The sequence below is a fragment of the Microtus ochrogaster genome, chromosome 5, assembly GCF_000317375.1.
Source record: "Microtus ochrogaster isolate Prairie Vole_2 chromosome 5, MicOch1.0, whole genome shotgun sequence".
In the NCBI taxonomy this organism is placed as follows: Eukaryota; Metazoa; Chordata; class Mammalia; order Rodentia; family Cricetidae; genus Microtus; species Microtus ochrogaster.
In genome coordinates this window covers 87,270,016-87,283,546 of record NC_022012.1, presented here as the reverse complement: position 1 = coordinate 87,283,546, position 13,531 = coordinate 87,270,016, and the positions used below count along the sequence as shown (strand labels likewise).

At 38.4% G+C, this 13,531-nt stretch overlaps 1 protein-coding gene across 1 annotated transcript in view; it reads left to right on the top strand.

Moving 5' to 3' along the window:
* Positions 1-13,531, top strand: part of Stt3b (STT3B, catalytic subunit of the oligosaccharyltransferase complex) — a 64,756-nt gene that overhangs the window by 42,799 nt on the left and 8,426 nt on the right. Inside the window, exons 6-12 of the mRNA XM_005348053.3 lie at positions 2,854-2,952; positions 3,949-4,095; positions 5,397-5,445; positions 6,603-6,757; positions 7,563-7,774; positions 11,848-12,035; positions 12,771-12,942. Of these exons, the coding sequence (XP_005348110.1) occupies positions 2,854-2,952; positions 3,949-4,095; positions 5,397-5,445; positions 6,603-6,757; positions 7,563-7,774; positions 11,848-12,035; positions 12,771-12,942 (1,022 nt within the window). The remainder of the gene's footprint in view (positions 1-2,853; positions 2,953-3,948; positions 4,096-5,396; positions 5,446-6,602; positions 6,758-7,562; positions 7,775-11,847; positions 12,036-12,770; positions 12,943-13,531) is intronic.

The window sequence follows — 13,531 nt, the reverse complement described above, 5'->3', positions numbered from 1 at the left end:
GAATTTCTTCATTTACTTCTACTCAAGTGAATCTAATTTTCCACTTTGTTTTAAAATGGAAGTCTGTAAATTATGTCAGTTAAGATACTGAGATGTATGTGCTGTTTTAGAAATTCAGGGAGCACAGTAGCTTGAGTGAGGTAAACTTGTGGAGCTTGGTCAGTGGTCCCAAACTTGATCGGGTACACGTGTTTTTCTTTGTGCTGAAGGGGCTCTGTGAGTTAAGATGTGTATTTCTCCTGTGTAAACCCTTCATAAAGCCAGTGATCCAAAACTAGAAAGTAAAGCTCGAGCAGACAGGGTCCAGCTGTCTTCACCGGTGCTCTGGACCACAGCAGTGTCCCAGAAGATTGGTTTCACTGGTGCAGGTACATGGAGGCTGAGCAGTACAGAGGCCTTTCAAAGCTGTGGTATCCCTATTACTTTGTTTGGTATCAGCCAAGTAATAAGAACTCAACTCCTCTTTGCTTCTTTAAGCTCTCTAGACTGACTATCCTTCCCTCAAACTCATTCCTGGCACTCTTACTATTAACTTGAATTCTATCTAACGTGTTTGTTTCCATAGAGACTGGGGTCTTGTTACTTTGTTGCTTTGGGTGTCTCATGGTCCTAAAGACAGAACCTAGAGCCTTAGGCATGCTAAGGCAAATGCTTTACCACTGGACCACATGCCCAGCCCTGGATGTTTCCTTCTCCTTATTGATAACAGTGAATGTGAAGTTAGCATGAAAGTGTAGTCTTCCTCTTTTGAATATTCCTGGAAATGAATGTGAGCAGTCTCTAAGAAGTATTTTGCTTGGGTTACCAAACTGAAATGCTTACATTGCCAAATACAGACTGTGTGTATGTGTGTGTTCATTTGTTTGTTCCAGTATACCCCTTATGATAAACCTGAAGAATGTAATTTGCTAGGCAGATGGGGTAGAGGCTCTCTTTTTATTGTTTAAAAAAAAAAAAGGAGGACTCTAGAGTCAGACATAGATTTGTGATTGCCTTGCTCTGGAAAGAAGGGAACCAAGAAGCAGCTATGTAATGGAGGTAGAGTTTTCTTTGGGGAGTATGATGAGGGTATATGTTTGGGTGATTCCACAACTTGTGAACACTTCAAGAGCCCCGAATCATTTGTAAGGTAGTTTTGCTACTTCATTTTCTCCTTAGGTTTTTTTTTTTTTTTTAAGGAATCACTTATTTTTTTAATACAGTTTGTATTGTCCATTGTAGTTAGTTAAAGTCCTATAAGCCTTGCTGAATTCTGTGTTTGCATTTCTAAGAGGTGATTGCACTGTTTGGTGTGTGCAGGCTTCACTGAAGAAAGCTTATTCCTCCTATATGCTTTCCTGGTGGTGTTGGTGTATGTTCATATTTAGGTCTGATTCTCAGCTCTACCCTGTAGAATGCACATTGATAGTAGTGCCTGTGGGGCTCTAAATGGGGGGAGGGGTGTTAATGATCATACCCAGCTTTTGTTCTGTATTGATGGAACTAAAGTATTTGATTTTATATACTTGGAGGTCACATGGTAACCTTGCTTCCCCCTCTCTCTCCCTTCTCCCTTTCTGCTTCTGAGCTGTGTCACAGCTTTAACACAGATTAGTTACTAAAAGAAGGTTACTAGAAGGCCCCTCAACCACATAAGCAGATTCAGAATTGTGAGAACTTGGGTTTTATTTGAGTATCTCACAAAGAGCTGTACCATTCAGCATGTGTCTGCAACGTTCACTGTGGTTGGATGGTGGAGCTGTGGCCTTCATTAGCTCTGGCCCTTTCTATTAGATTCACTAACTTATCTTCCAACACAGTAGTCATCACTTACCAAACAGCTTGGGAAGTGGTTGTAACATTTAAACTAATAGCCTGCAATTTACCTTCTATAAGTGGACTTCCTTTAAAAGTAAATAAATATAACTACGTTAGGCAGGAGAAGTGAAGTGTGTGCTCTCCACTGATACACAGCATAGCAGACAGAGGTGATGGAGTGACAGCTTCTACTCCAATGCTCCCTAGACTTCCTCTTCATAGTAGTTTATTTGCCCCAAACTGATTATCAAGTACATTTATGAAAGGGATGTAAATAAGTCTATGAAGAGAATAATATTTTCGCATCAGCTTATTTAAGATAAGCTCTCTTTTACAACTCTGAAATTTTACTTTCAGTGATTCCAAATACTTTCTAGCCAGATTACCTAATCCTGATCTGTAGCATGTAAGGGGAAAACCTTTTTGACACAGGTTGTCATCCCTATTCAGCAGTTCTATGCGTTAGAATCAACCTAAGCTAAGGGGGACCACTATGGAGAGCAAACAGCCACTGTGTCAGACTCTTGCTTCCCTGACTGGCATCTATTCCATCATGCAGAAAGCCAGTTGTATATCCTTTCTAAACCCTTAAACCTCTGTACAAAGAGCATTTAGAGACTGACGGAAGACATACAATACTCGGTCCCTTTGAGACCAGCAGGTACTCTTGTAAGTTAATGATAATGTTAGGTGTTTGTGAAGCTGTGAATATTTTGGATTAGTAACCTCAGCAATGATAGTTACTTAATACACATGTAATTGTATAGTATCTTGGCTCCTATCAATGATTATTATTGGTGGATTTTTAAAAACTTGATTCCATTTTCTAGAAAGGAAGTCTCTGACAGAAACTTAACTGAAGTCTACAAAGAACACTTAATACTTTAAAAAATGGATAGAATATTTATGATTTATAATGCACATCAAATCAATCACTTCAAGAGTCTGTTCTTAAGTTGTGTTAAAACTTTTCTAAAAATAAGACATAAATATATTTATGTGTTGAATACTTAATGGCAGTAGTAAATTACCTTATTTCCTGTTTTGTTTTTATAGCATATAGCACTTTCTACATTGTGGGTTTAATATTATCCATGCAGATACCTTTTGTGGGATTTCAACCAATCAGAACAAGTGAGCACATGGCAGCTGCAGGTATGGAAAAGTTTTTGAAGTTGAGATGAAAGGACATTGTCAAATGTTTTGTCCACTTAAAATGTGTGTGACCTTGAAATCATTTTTTTCTTCTATGTTGTTATTAAAATGGGTTTCCAGCTACTTTATTATATCCTGATTTCTAAGAGACTTCAGTAATGTTAATTGTTTTACTTTGCTTCATATTGCTGTGATAAACACTGATCAAAACCTCCTTAAGAAGGAAAGGGTTCATTTGACCTAAGTAGCTCGCTCACAGTCCATCACTGAGGGAAATCAGGGCAGGAACTGTAGCTGAGGGCGTGTATGCTTCCTGGCTCCCCATGACTTGCTCAGCCTGCTTTCCTGTACAACCCAGGACCACCTTCTTAGGGGTGGCACTGCTCACAGTGAGCTGAGCCCTCTGACTCCAATTATTAATCAAGACAGTACCCCATGCCGGGCGATGGTATTGCACGCCTTTAATCCCAGCACTCGGGAGGCAGAGGCAGGCGGATCTCTGTGAGTTCGAGACCAGCCTGGTCTACAGAGCTAGTTCCAGGACAGGTTACAAAGCCACAGAGAAGCCCTGTCTTGAAAAACCAAAAAAAAAAAAAAGACAGTACCCCATGGGCCAGTCTAATGGAGTCATTTTCTCAATTATGGTTTCCCCTTCTCAGATAACTCTAGCCTCTGTCAAGTTGAAAAAAAAAAAGTAGCCAGCACATCAGCCCAGAAATAATTATAATGTTTTAAGTTAACAATGATGCTTGGTAGTGTCAGTATGCACAGTTGTCTGCTTTTCTTGTCTGGTACATTCTGATCACTTTGGGAAAAAAATGTGCAGTAGGTTTTTTTCAGATGCATTAATTGTAGGTTAACTGTCAGTTGACACAGAGAATGTTGGTAGATGGAATAACTAATCTCTGGTGTGAAGGGTACGGGGTCTTCTAAGCTTTGTGAGTGGAACTGTTGAAATGGCATTGTTGTATTCACATGAGCCTTCTCTTTAACTAGGTGTCTTTGCATTGCTACAAGCTTACGCTTTTTTGCAATATCTGAGAGACCGGTTGACAAAGCAGGAGTTCCAGACCCTTTTCTTTTTGGGTGTCTCACTAGCTGCAGGTGCTGTGTTCCTTAGTGTCATCTATCTGACATATACAGGTAGGTGCCATCTCCTGTAAAATACGAGTTGTGTCTCTAGATTATTGTTTAAAAACAGTCTTTCACGGGTTCTTCTCACATGCTGCATTTATCCTAGTATCAAATACTGTACTATATCAATTACCAAAAGTTTTAAACCTGAAGAGCATATTACAAATTGCAATTAAAAAAAAAAAAAAACCTCCATTCCTGATTTTAGAAAAAAGCGAGTTTATTTTAATTTTACTGCTTTTCAGGCTCTGGTAAATCCACAAACATCCTTCTCTTGCTGGTTAAAGACCCCAAACTATTGAAGACTCAGCATCTGTGATAAGCTATGCATGCTTACCTTCTCTTTTGTGCACTCTCTCTCTTAACCTTGGAGATTGTTGACCACATCATTTCAGCATGCTTTGGGTCCAACTTACTCTCTAACCTGAGCTCACAAGTCCTGACCAACAGCTCCAGTTTTCCCTGGAGTATCCATATGTCCGGATAACACACAGGTCCAGCACAGAGTGAAGGGGGTGTGACTAGAGTCAAAGAATTAGCTAGGTGTTTGAAAATGTATTGGCACCCTAAAATAAAGCCAACATTGTATGAACATTGGTTTAAGTTATCCTTGGCTAAAAGTAACAAAGTTCCAAAAATGACAAATTTGGATTGGTGCAATGGCTCAGCTGGTAAAGGTACTTTCTGTGCAAGCCCGGTAACCTGAATGTGGTTCCTAGAACCCAAGTCCAGGTGGAAGAGGAAAATCAACACCACAGAATTGTCTTCTGACCTCCACATGCGCACTGGAATGCACCCAGTACCAACAACAACCATAAGAATTGTTGTTGGTATTATCATGGCATGCACCCAAAAGACACCAGTAATTATTGTTGTTCGTTTATTTTTGTGTGTATGGGTGGATGTTTTGCCTGTGTGTGTGTCTGTGTACTCTGCGTGTGCTTGGTGCTCACAGACACCAGAATAGGATATCAAGTCCCTTAGAACTAGAGGTATAGACAGTTGTGAGATGTCATGTGAGTGCTGGGAATCAAACCCAAGTCCTGGAAACCCAATGCTCTTAACCACTGAGCCATTTCTCCAGTCCCCAAAGTGTGTGTGTATAATTTTTATATATACCTTTTAGTTTACAAAATAAAGCTGTACTCCAGCATTTAAGGGGTTGAGGTAGGAGAGTTGCTAGAAGTTTGAGGCAAGCTATAGGCCCAAGAGGCTATGTAGACTAATCTCAACCACTACCACCACCCCAGAAAGAGAATTTACAAAATAATAAAAAGGCAAATAATTTCCTCTCTATTTTTTCCTTCAAGGTTACATTGCACCATGGAGTGGCAGGTTTTATTCATTATGGGATACTGGGTAAGTTCAAATATACTAATCTGGCCTCCTAGTCAAATAACTTTCTGCTCTGTGTTCCTAGATTATGAGCATTTCAGTCACTGCTTAAGCAACAATAAATACCAGGCTGAGCTATTTGAAGTGAATGCACTGTTGTTTTGAGACATAAGCTTTATATTCCTCCTCTGCTATGGCTAACTCCTCGTTATTTTGTCAGCACAGCACATGTATAGTTTAAATAAAGATGGGGACTTTTTTAAACTAATGAATATAAGATTTACATCTTGAGTTTTGTTAAGGATAAGGTACTGTGTGACAAATATATATGACATAGGTATGAAGGACTTTTTGTACAATCAATTTAAACTTCTGCTTAAAAAATCTGAAATACACTAGAATATCTAGCACATTTTTGAAGAGTGCTATATAAAAGGAACTAATTTTTAAAACTTGGGTTTTGAATTAGACTATTTCAGTGAAACTTTGTAAGATGTTGACCTAGTGCTGAGAGGATGCCACTGTTTTTGTAGTTGCTTTCTAGATGATCCAATAAAGTCCTACCACGACTTATTTATTGGGTGTCCTTCTGATAGGATACCTAAGGGCTGCTGTGCGAATGTAATCACAGAGCGTAAACTTTGTAGTGATGGCTAAGGAGTATGCTGTCTTTGCCTTTGGATCCCGAGGACTGGAAGCAACCAGTTAAAGAAGATTGTTCTGGTTAAGCTAAATTCCAAAGTTGATGTGTGTTAGTTACATTTTTAATGTAATTTTGACTACTTTGGAGTCTCAAGAGTGTTTGCAGAATGGCTTCTATTCTCACACCCACGCCAGCCCTTGTCTACAAAGGCTTTGGAACACAGGAATTTATGGGTAACACCAATAAGAGGTGGATCAACTCATTGGAGTAGCTGTAGGCAGTAGACCTGGACTACAGATGCCTACATGAGCAAGGATTAGAAACCAGAGCTAGCAATTCGATTAGCTCTAGATAGCTCTGCTTGAGGGGGCATATTAGCTTTAGATTGATTTCTACTATAGCTATAGCAGTTAAAATACAAGTTTAAGGAAATTTGGGGAAAAGAGTAATGTCAATGATTAAAGAAAATTTCTTCATCTAAAAATAACTCCTGTTTTATCCTTTAATTGTAAATAGTAATGAACTTTTTTAATATCAGGTATGCAAAAATACACATTCCAATTATTGCATCAGTGTCTGAGCATCAGCCTACGACTTGGGTGTCTTTCTTCTTTGATCTACATATTCTTGTATGTACCTTCCCAGCAGGCCTATGGTTCTGCATCAAAAATATCAACGATGAAAGAGTATTTGGTAAGATTTTTTTCCAATAAACTCTGATTCAGAATAATTATTTCTTGTCCATTTTGAGATTACTTTAAATGTTTTGTTTTTCTTGACTTACATATGTTATATTCTAGAATATTTTTCTCCTGTTTCATGGAAGTGCTTGCCCAAGAAAAATTAGTTGAATTTTCAATGTATATATGTTCTAATTACTACTTTTAAAATGTAGACTTGGCATATAAATTTTACCTCCAACCCACATGAATATTTTCAGTAACTTCAAGTGATGTGGGAGTCAGATAGTTCATTGGCTTTCCAGGCCATTAGCCTGAGACTCAACACCCACTCCAGAGCTCTGGCCAGTGAAAGGCGAATTGTCATTAGGTGCTACCTGACATGTGTTCGTACATCATGTCAGTACTCTTCTTACTCATATTTGCTTTGAAGAAGGCTTTGCACCAGATATTGGTTCTGGCTTTCTTAGGCCGTTTTTGGTTCCATAAACTTAGTGTGCCTAATGGTGTAATGCACAAATTCAGTGTTAGCTGTCAGCTATGGATTTTGTAATGTTTGATGCTCTTGGCAAATAACAAATTACATTTAATTTTTCCCATATATGTAATTAATTAAATTTGAATGATAATACATTTCTCTAAACTGGTGATAGTTTTTATTTCGTTTACTCAGTAGGACTATGTGGTCAGTATTAACGATTTAGAAACAATTGCTTTGTGACATGCCTATTGATAGGTTTTTTCTGTGCTGTGGTATTTAACATGTAGTTTTCTGTGAGCATCTTCCCCTCAGTGTTGAAAGAAACCTGTTGTTGCAGTTGCTCTGTATGCGATCAGTGCTGTCTACTTTGCTGGAGTGATGGTGCGGCTGATGCTGACTCTGACCCCAGTCGTCTGCATGCTGTCTGCAATTGCCTTCTCCAATGTTTTTGAGCACTATTTGGGGGATGACATGAAAAGGGAAAATCCCCCTGTGGAGGACAGCAGTGATGAGGATGACAAGAGAAACCCAGGAAACTTGTATGATAAGGTGAGAGGTTGTGCTGTCTCGGTCTTTCCAGTACAGGAGAGTCTCCAGATGGACGCATGCTGAATGAGGGTACAAACTAGCAGTGATGTCTATAGTTTCTCTCCATTACTTGCTTCAAAATGTAAATCCTAGTTGACTCTTAAGCTCAAAGTAAATAGAATGTGTTGGGAGGAAACCACTTGTTCTGGCCACTTAGCCCTGAAATAATCACACAGAAACTATATTATTTAAATCACTGCTTGGCCCATTAGCTCTGGCTTCTTATTGGCTAACTCTTACATGTTAATTTAACCCATTTCTATTAATCTGTATATCACTACAAGGTCATGGCCTACCAGCAAAGTTTCAGCGTGTCTGTCTCTGCTGGTGGCTACATGGCTTCTCCTGACTCTGCCTTCTTTCTCCCAGCATTCAGTTTACTTCTTCCCACTCCCCCCATCTATCTAAGTTCTGCTCTGTCAACACAAGGAAGTGTCTTTGTTCACCAATGGTATTCACAGCATACCCACATCATCTCCCCTTTTCTGTTTAAATAAAAAGGAAGGTTTTAAGTTTAACATAGTAAAATTACATAAAACGGTTATCAAGCAAGAATTAAAGTTACAATATTTATATCTATTTTATCTTTTATCATAACTAAGGGAAACTATAAATTCTTCAAATGCATCAAAGACTCCAGAAGGATATAATATTACCTAAGTAAACAGGAAGTGTATTGTAAGCAACTTCTAAAACTCTAGACTTGACAGAGATATCTCACTGTCTGGACAGTCACCCAAAGTTCTTCTGTATCTTTGGAGCATCCATCTCCAGCTTACTGGCCCATAGTATCCAGCAGACTTCCATGAAGCGGAAAATTTCAAAGACAGTTCTGCCTATATTGGCAGTTTGTCAGTCACTTTTTTTGTGTGTCATGCAGAATGTCTAGCAGACTTTTCATGAAGCAGGAACCTTGAAGAATCATCTCACTTTTAGGCAAGTTTAGCAGTCATTTCCCTGGGGGTCCTGCATGTCCAGTTCATCAAGCAGTCCAAGCAAGAGCAGTTTCTTGCCCAAATGGCTAACCGACTCCATAAGGAGCCACTTCAATGCCCATCTTCTTCTTGAAGTAATTGGTGCTGCCAAGAGTAGATCTGTCTTATGAAAAGTTCTAAATTCTGAAAACACTTTAAATGCCATATTCTGTAGTCTCTGAAAGATTTGAAGAATCCCTATCCATCTGAAATATATCTCTGTACATCTGGAAAAATCTAACATGACTACAAGCTTGACTATTATAGATGACTCTATTTCTTAATTACACATTACATTTTTAAATGAGCTGCACAATCACAATACCTTAATCAAGAGCAGAAATATATATATACACAGTATAACAAAATTGACCTTAAATTTGTATAAATAAACCAAGATCTATATCAATGCAAATCTCTATAGCCTATCCCCATTTAAAGATAAAGAAACATTTATAAACAGTATTTGGAAATGTGGGGTATAGTTCTTCTCCAAATTGCTTACTGCTTTTTGTTGGGTGAAGTAATTTTTTGAGGGGTATTCAAGGCAACCTTTCATGGGGTCTTGGACCATCAAACCACATTAGCCTGGAATGAATCCACAGGTTCTCATCCTCTGTGGAAACAAAAGCAAAACCTCTTTTCCAAAGCAACAAATCCTTAGACCCATATTTGGAAGTCAAGATACCTTTAAAGTACATATGTTGGTTTAACTTAGCAATTCCCAGAATCAAATGTCTCTCTGCAGTCGAAAACTTTCAAAGAAAATACAATAGTATACGTAATCCAGACTCTCTGCGTACATTCCATCTTTACATGGCATTTTTTACTCTATTACTTTTTAATACTTATTTTATTATCTTTACTCCTTTACTCTATGACTGTCTGTACTCTGTTTCTTTAAAGACTTTACCTCTTTTTCTTAATTCATTTACTTCTTTTTATAACTGTCTATATTCTTTTTCTTCTCACTCCCAAGCCTACATACATTTATCCAGCACTGTAACCCATTTATAGGCCTTTTTTTAAATCTGGATTTGTCCTATTGTATATCTGTAATTCTTCACTGACCAGGACAGCTTTTTAAAATGCTAAGCACTTCTTAAAAACTTAAGTTATGGCACTAATAGGGTATGTATGGTACTGCCTGCTTGCTCCACATAGTCAAACATGGAAGTTCATTCACCGCCTCTGCAAGCCATGCACATTGTCCCAGTTTTAGGCACATACCAGGTCTATGTTGCCATTAAACACATTGTAGTACATTGCTTACAAACCCCATATAAATGCTTGGCCTCCTGAAAGAGCCAGAAGTCACGCTGGTAGCATGGCCCAGAAAGCTGGCATTTCAAAACAGCACAGCTTTTTTTTCTGCTAAGGCTGAATCAGTAAGACCTCTCTTAAAGGAGCCTTGCCTCTGCATGCTTCTAGCAAACAGAGCCCACCCAAGAAAATGCTGCTACCAAACCATGCTTAACTCTGTTTCTTTTTTGTGTGTCTAAGTGTCCTTTTTAAGCTTTCTCCAGTCTTTATGTAGATGTAGTTACCCACATTGGCATGCCAATTTGTTGAAAGGCTACTTGTTCGTCCCGGCTGCCCAGAACCGAAATAACCACACAGATAGGTATTAATTAAATCACTTATTGGCCCATTAGCTCTAGCTTCTTACTGACTAACTCTTACATATTAATTTAATCCATTTCTATTAATCTGTATTGCCATGTGGCTTTGAGTTACCAGGTAAAGTTCCATCAGGCTCCAGCGGGGCTACATGGCTTTTCTCTCACTCTGCCTTCCTTCTCCCAGCATTCAGAAAGGGGGAGGTAATATGGGATTCCCCTCTGTATGCTATGAATACCGTTGGTTAATAAAGAACTGCTTTGAGCTTAGAGTAGGGCAGAGCAGAGATAGGTAGGGAAAACTAAACTAAATGCTGAGGGAGAAGGAAGGTGGTGTTGTTATTTTGGTTCTGGGCGGCTGGAACAAACAAGTGGCCTCCTTACAACAAGAATGGAATCAGAGAAGGGATTGTTAACTTCTTTTTGGCCAGTTGTACCTAAGAACTCACAGGATGTTAATGCCATTTTGAGAACACAACTCTGAGTTATATCACATTTAACCATGTGGACCAGTGCTTTCACTTGTTCTTAGTCTGTATTTGATATAACCTTGTGTGGTGCTGGAAGTCAAATCTAGGACCTCATAAATGTTAAGCAAGCACTCTACTCTGAACTACTCTCCCAGCCCATGTATAAAACTTTAAAATGGTAACTTGGTGTTTAAAAGTGGTATTTGGTTAAACACCTGTTTGTTAGCACCTATTTGTTTCTAATACGTGGAATTCTCTTTTAACCTGAGTAACAATAGGAGCAGACCTGTGTTGGACACGAGTGTAAAAGACTTAAGAATTATAGCACTTGTCTTGAATGACCTGTTAGACTTTGCTATTTTAATATTGACTAAATTTATCAATACGAATAAGCATTGGAATGCTATAGTGTAAGATTCGGCTGGAATTCTTTCGTTACTCTGAAAAGAAATTCATAAGACTTGTGTTAATCAAGGACACTTGTGTTCTATTTCTTTTTTCTTTAATCAGCCTTTTAACTTAAGAGTTTATGACTATTCTGTTCTCTTCAACAAAAAGAAGCATGTGTGCATTGGGTTTCTCTCCTAGTAATTTCCTACTCTGGGTTTTAGGTGGGTGTAGCCATTTCTGAGAGTAGAATTAAGTATAAATATATACATGCTGGATTTTACATTGTCAGAATGGAGCCCCATAGTTAATTCCTTTACATTTAATTAAAAGCTGCCTTCTGTTATAGAGATAGTTTGCCTTGAGATTAGCTCTTTGGTTTGAGTGTATTTTTTGATTCACATTGACTTTAAAGTTTACTTTGAATTAAGACAAGAGCAGATCTCCACATCACCCATAGAATATCTCTTTGCATCTTTTCTGACCACAGAGTTACTGCTAGGTTAATAGTCTCCCCACTTTTCCTGATTGTGTTAATAAACCAAGTATAGTGGCAAATACTTCTGTTTGCTCTCCATCTTCAGGCAGGTAAAGTAAGAAAACATGTAACAGAGCAAGAGAAAACTGAAGAGGGCTTAGGCCCCAACATCAAAAGCATTGTGACCATGCTCATGCTGATGCTCCTGATGATGTTCGCCGTCCATTGCACATGGGTCACTAGCAATGCCTATTCCAGTCCAAGTGTGGTCCTCGCCTCCTACAACCATGATGGGTAAGAAAACAACTTGGCTGTGAGAAGGCTTAGACCTAACTTTTTTATTTTGCCTCAAAGAAAAAAAGAATACTTTTGTGAAACTCTGATTTTGATTCTGTTTTTTAAGGCATAGAGATGTTACCCAGGACTACCCACATGCCAGGGCAATCCCACTCGCTAACTTTACTTTGTCTTTCATGTGGCTTTCCTCAGCCTTTGAAATGGGTGGTAGTAACTGTATTTTTTGTGCTTTTTTTCCCAAAATCTTTCTGCATGTGTATTTGTGTATACTTAGTAGACACTAGACTTCATCCTTAGTGTAAAACTTGCTAGAAATGCAAATTAGGGAGTCCACCCTAAGCCTATCTGAGAGGCCTGGGGGCGGGACCCAGCCAGCTGTGGGTTAAGGGATCCTGGTGATTTCAGCGCAGCCAGATTTTGACAGCTGACTTTTATAGTGCCACATCTCAACTTTCTATTTCACAGGTAGTCTTATAGACTTAGAGAGGATCAGACTTTGTTCCAGAGTTAGTTCATTAGAATCTGTTGTTTTACAAGACAAGTGATTTGTTTGTACATTAGCTTGGGAAACACTAGTACAGACACAACCACTCTTCTTCCCCACCTTGGAAGTAGGGGCTTTCAACTGCCATTTTTACAATGAATTTTTTCACTGATTTAATATCTCAAAATTTTAAACTATCTCCTTCACTCTTAAGATGTCTTTTAAAATAACATTGTGGTTCTTTTCAGCACCAGAAATATCTTAGATGATTTTAGAGAAGCATACTTTTGGCTAAGACAAAATACAGATGAACATGCCCGGGTCATGTCCTGGTGGGACTATGGCTATCAGATCGCTGGGATGGCCAACAGGACTACTCTGGTGGATAACAACACCTGGAATAACAGTCACATAGCACTGGTGAGGACTTGACATCGTTGTTTGTTTTTAAAAAATAAAAGGAGTTCAATTATATTTAGCAATCAGACTTCACTTACAATTAAACAGGAAAGATACAAGTTAAAATATGTGTCTGCCTGTGTAGTCTGGTTTTAAGAGTAGTATTATGTAATCAGAATTGCAGATTGATTTCCAGTAGATTTAGCTTACTGAGAACTAGGCAAAATCTGAAACTTAAAATGCTTGATGTATATTTTTTACATTGCTAATTTAAGAAAAAGTTTGCAAGTATGAAAAGTATTTTATGATGTGCAAGTCATACAGGTGTGCAAATTATATATTCACTCTGTTAAATAGTGAATCTCCATAAATTAATCATTTCTGTACTTTAAAGTCTATGAGTAGTAAACTGGCTCTTAAATGGATTCCGTTTTGGTGACCGTTGTGACTAATTATCAGGTATCTGCTTGGCTCAGAAGAGTCTGCTCTGGAAATCATGGGCCAGTCTCAGCCTGAGGTTAGGAGAAAACTATCTCTTTAAGAGCTTGCTTGTTTTCATCTTAAAATATAAATGTCCTAGAACTTAATTATTAAAATGTGTGTTCTGATT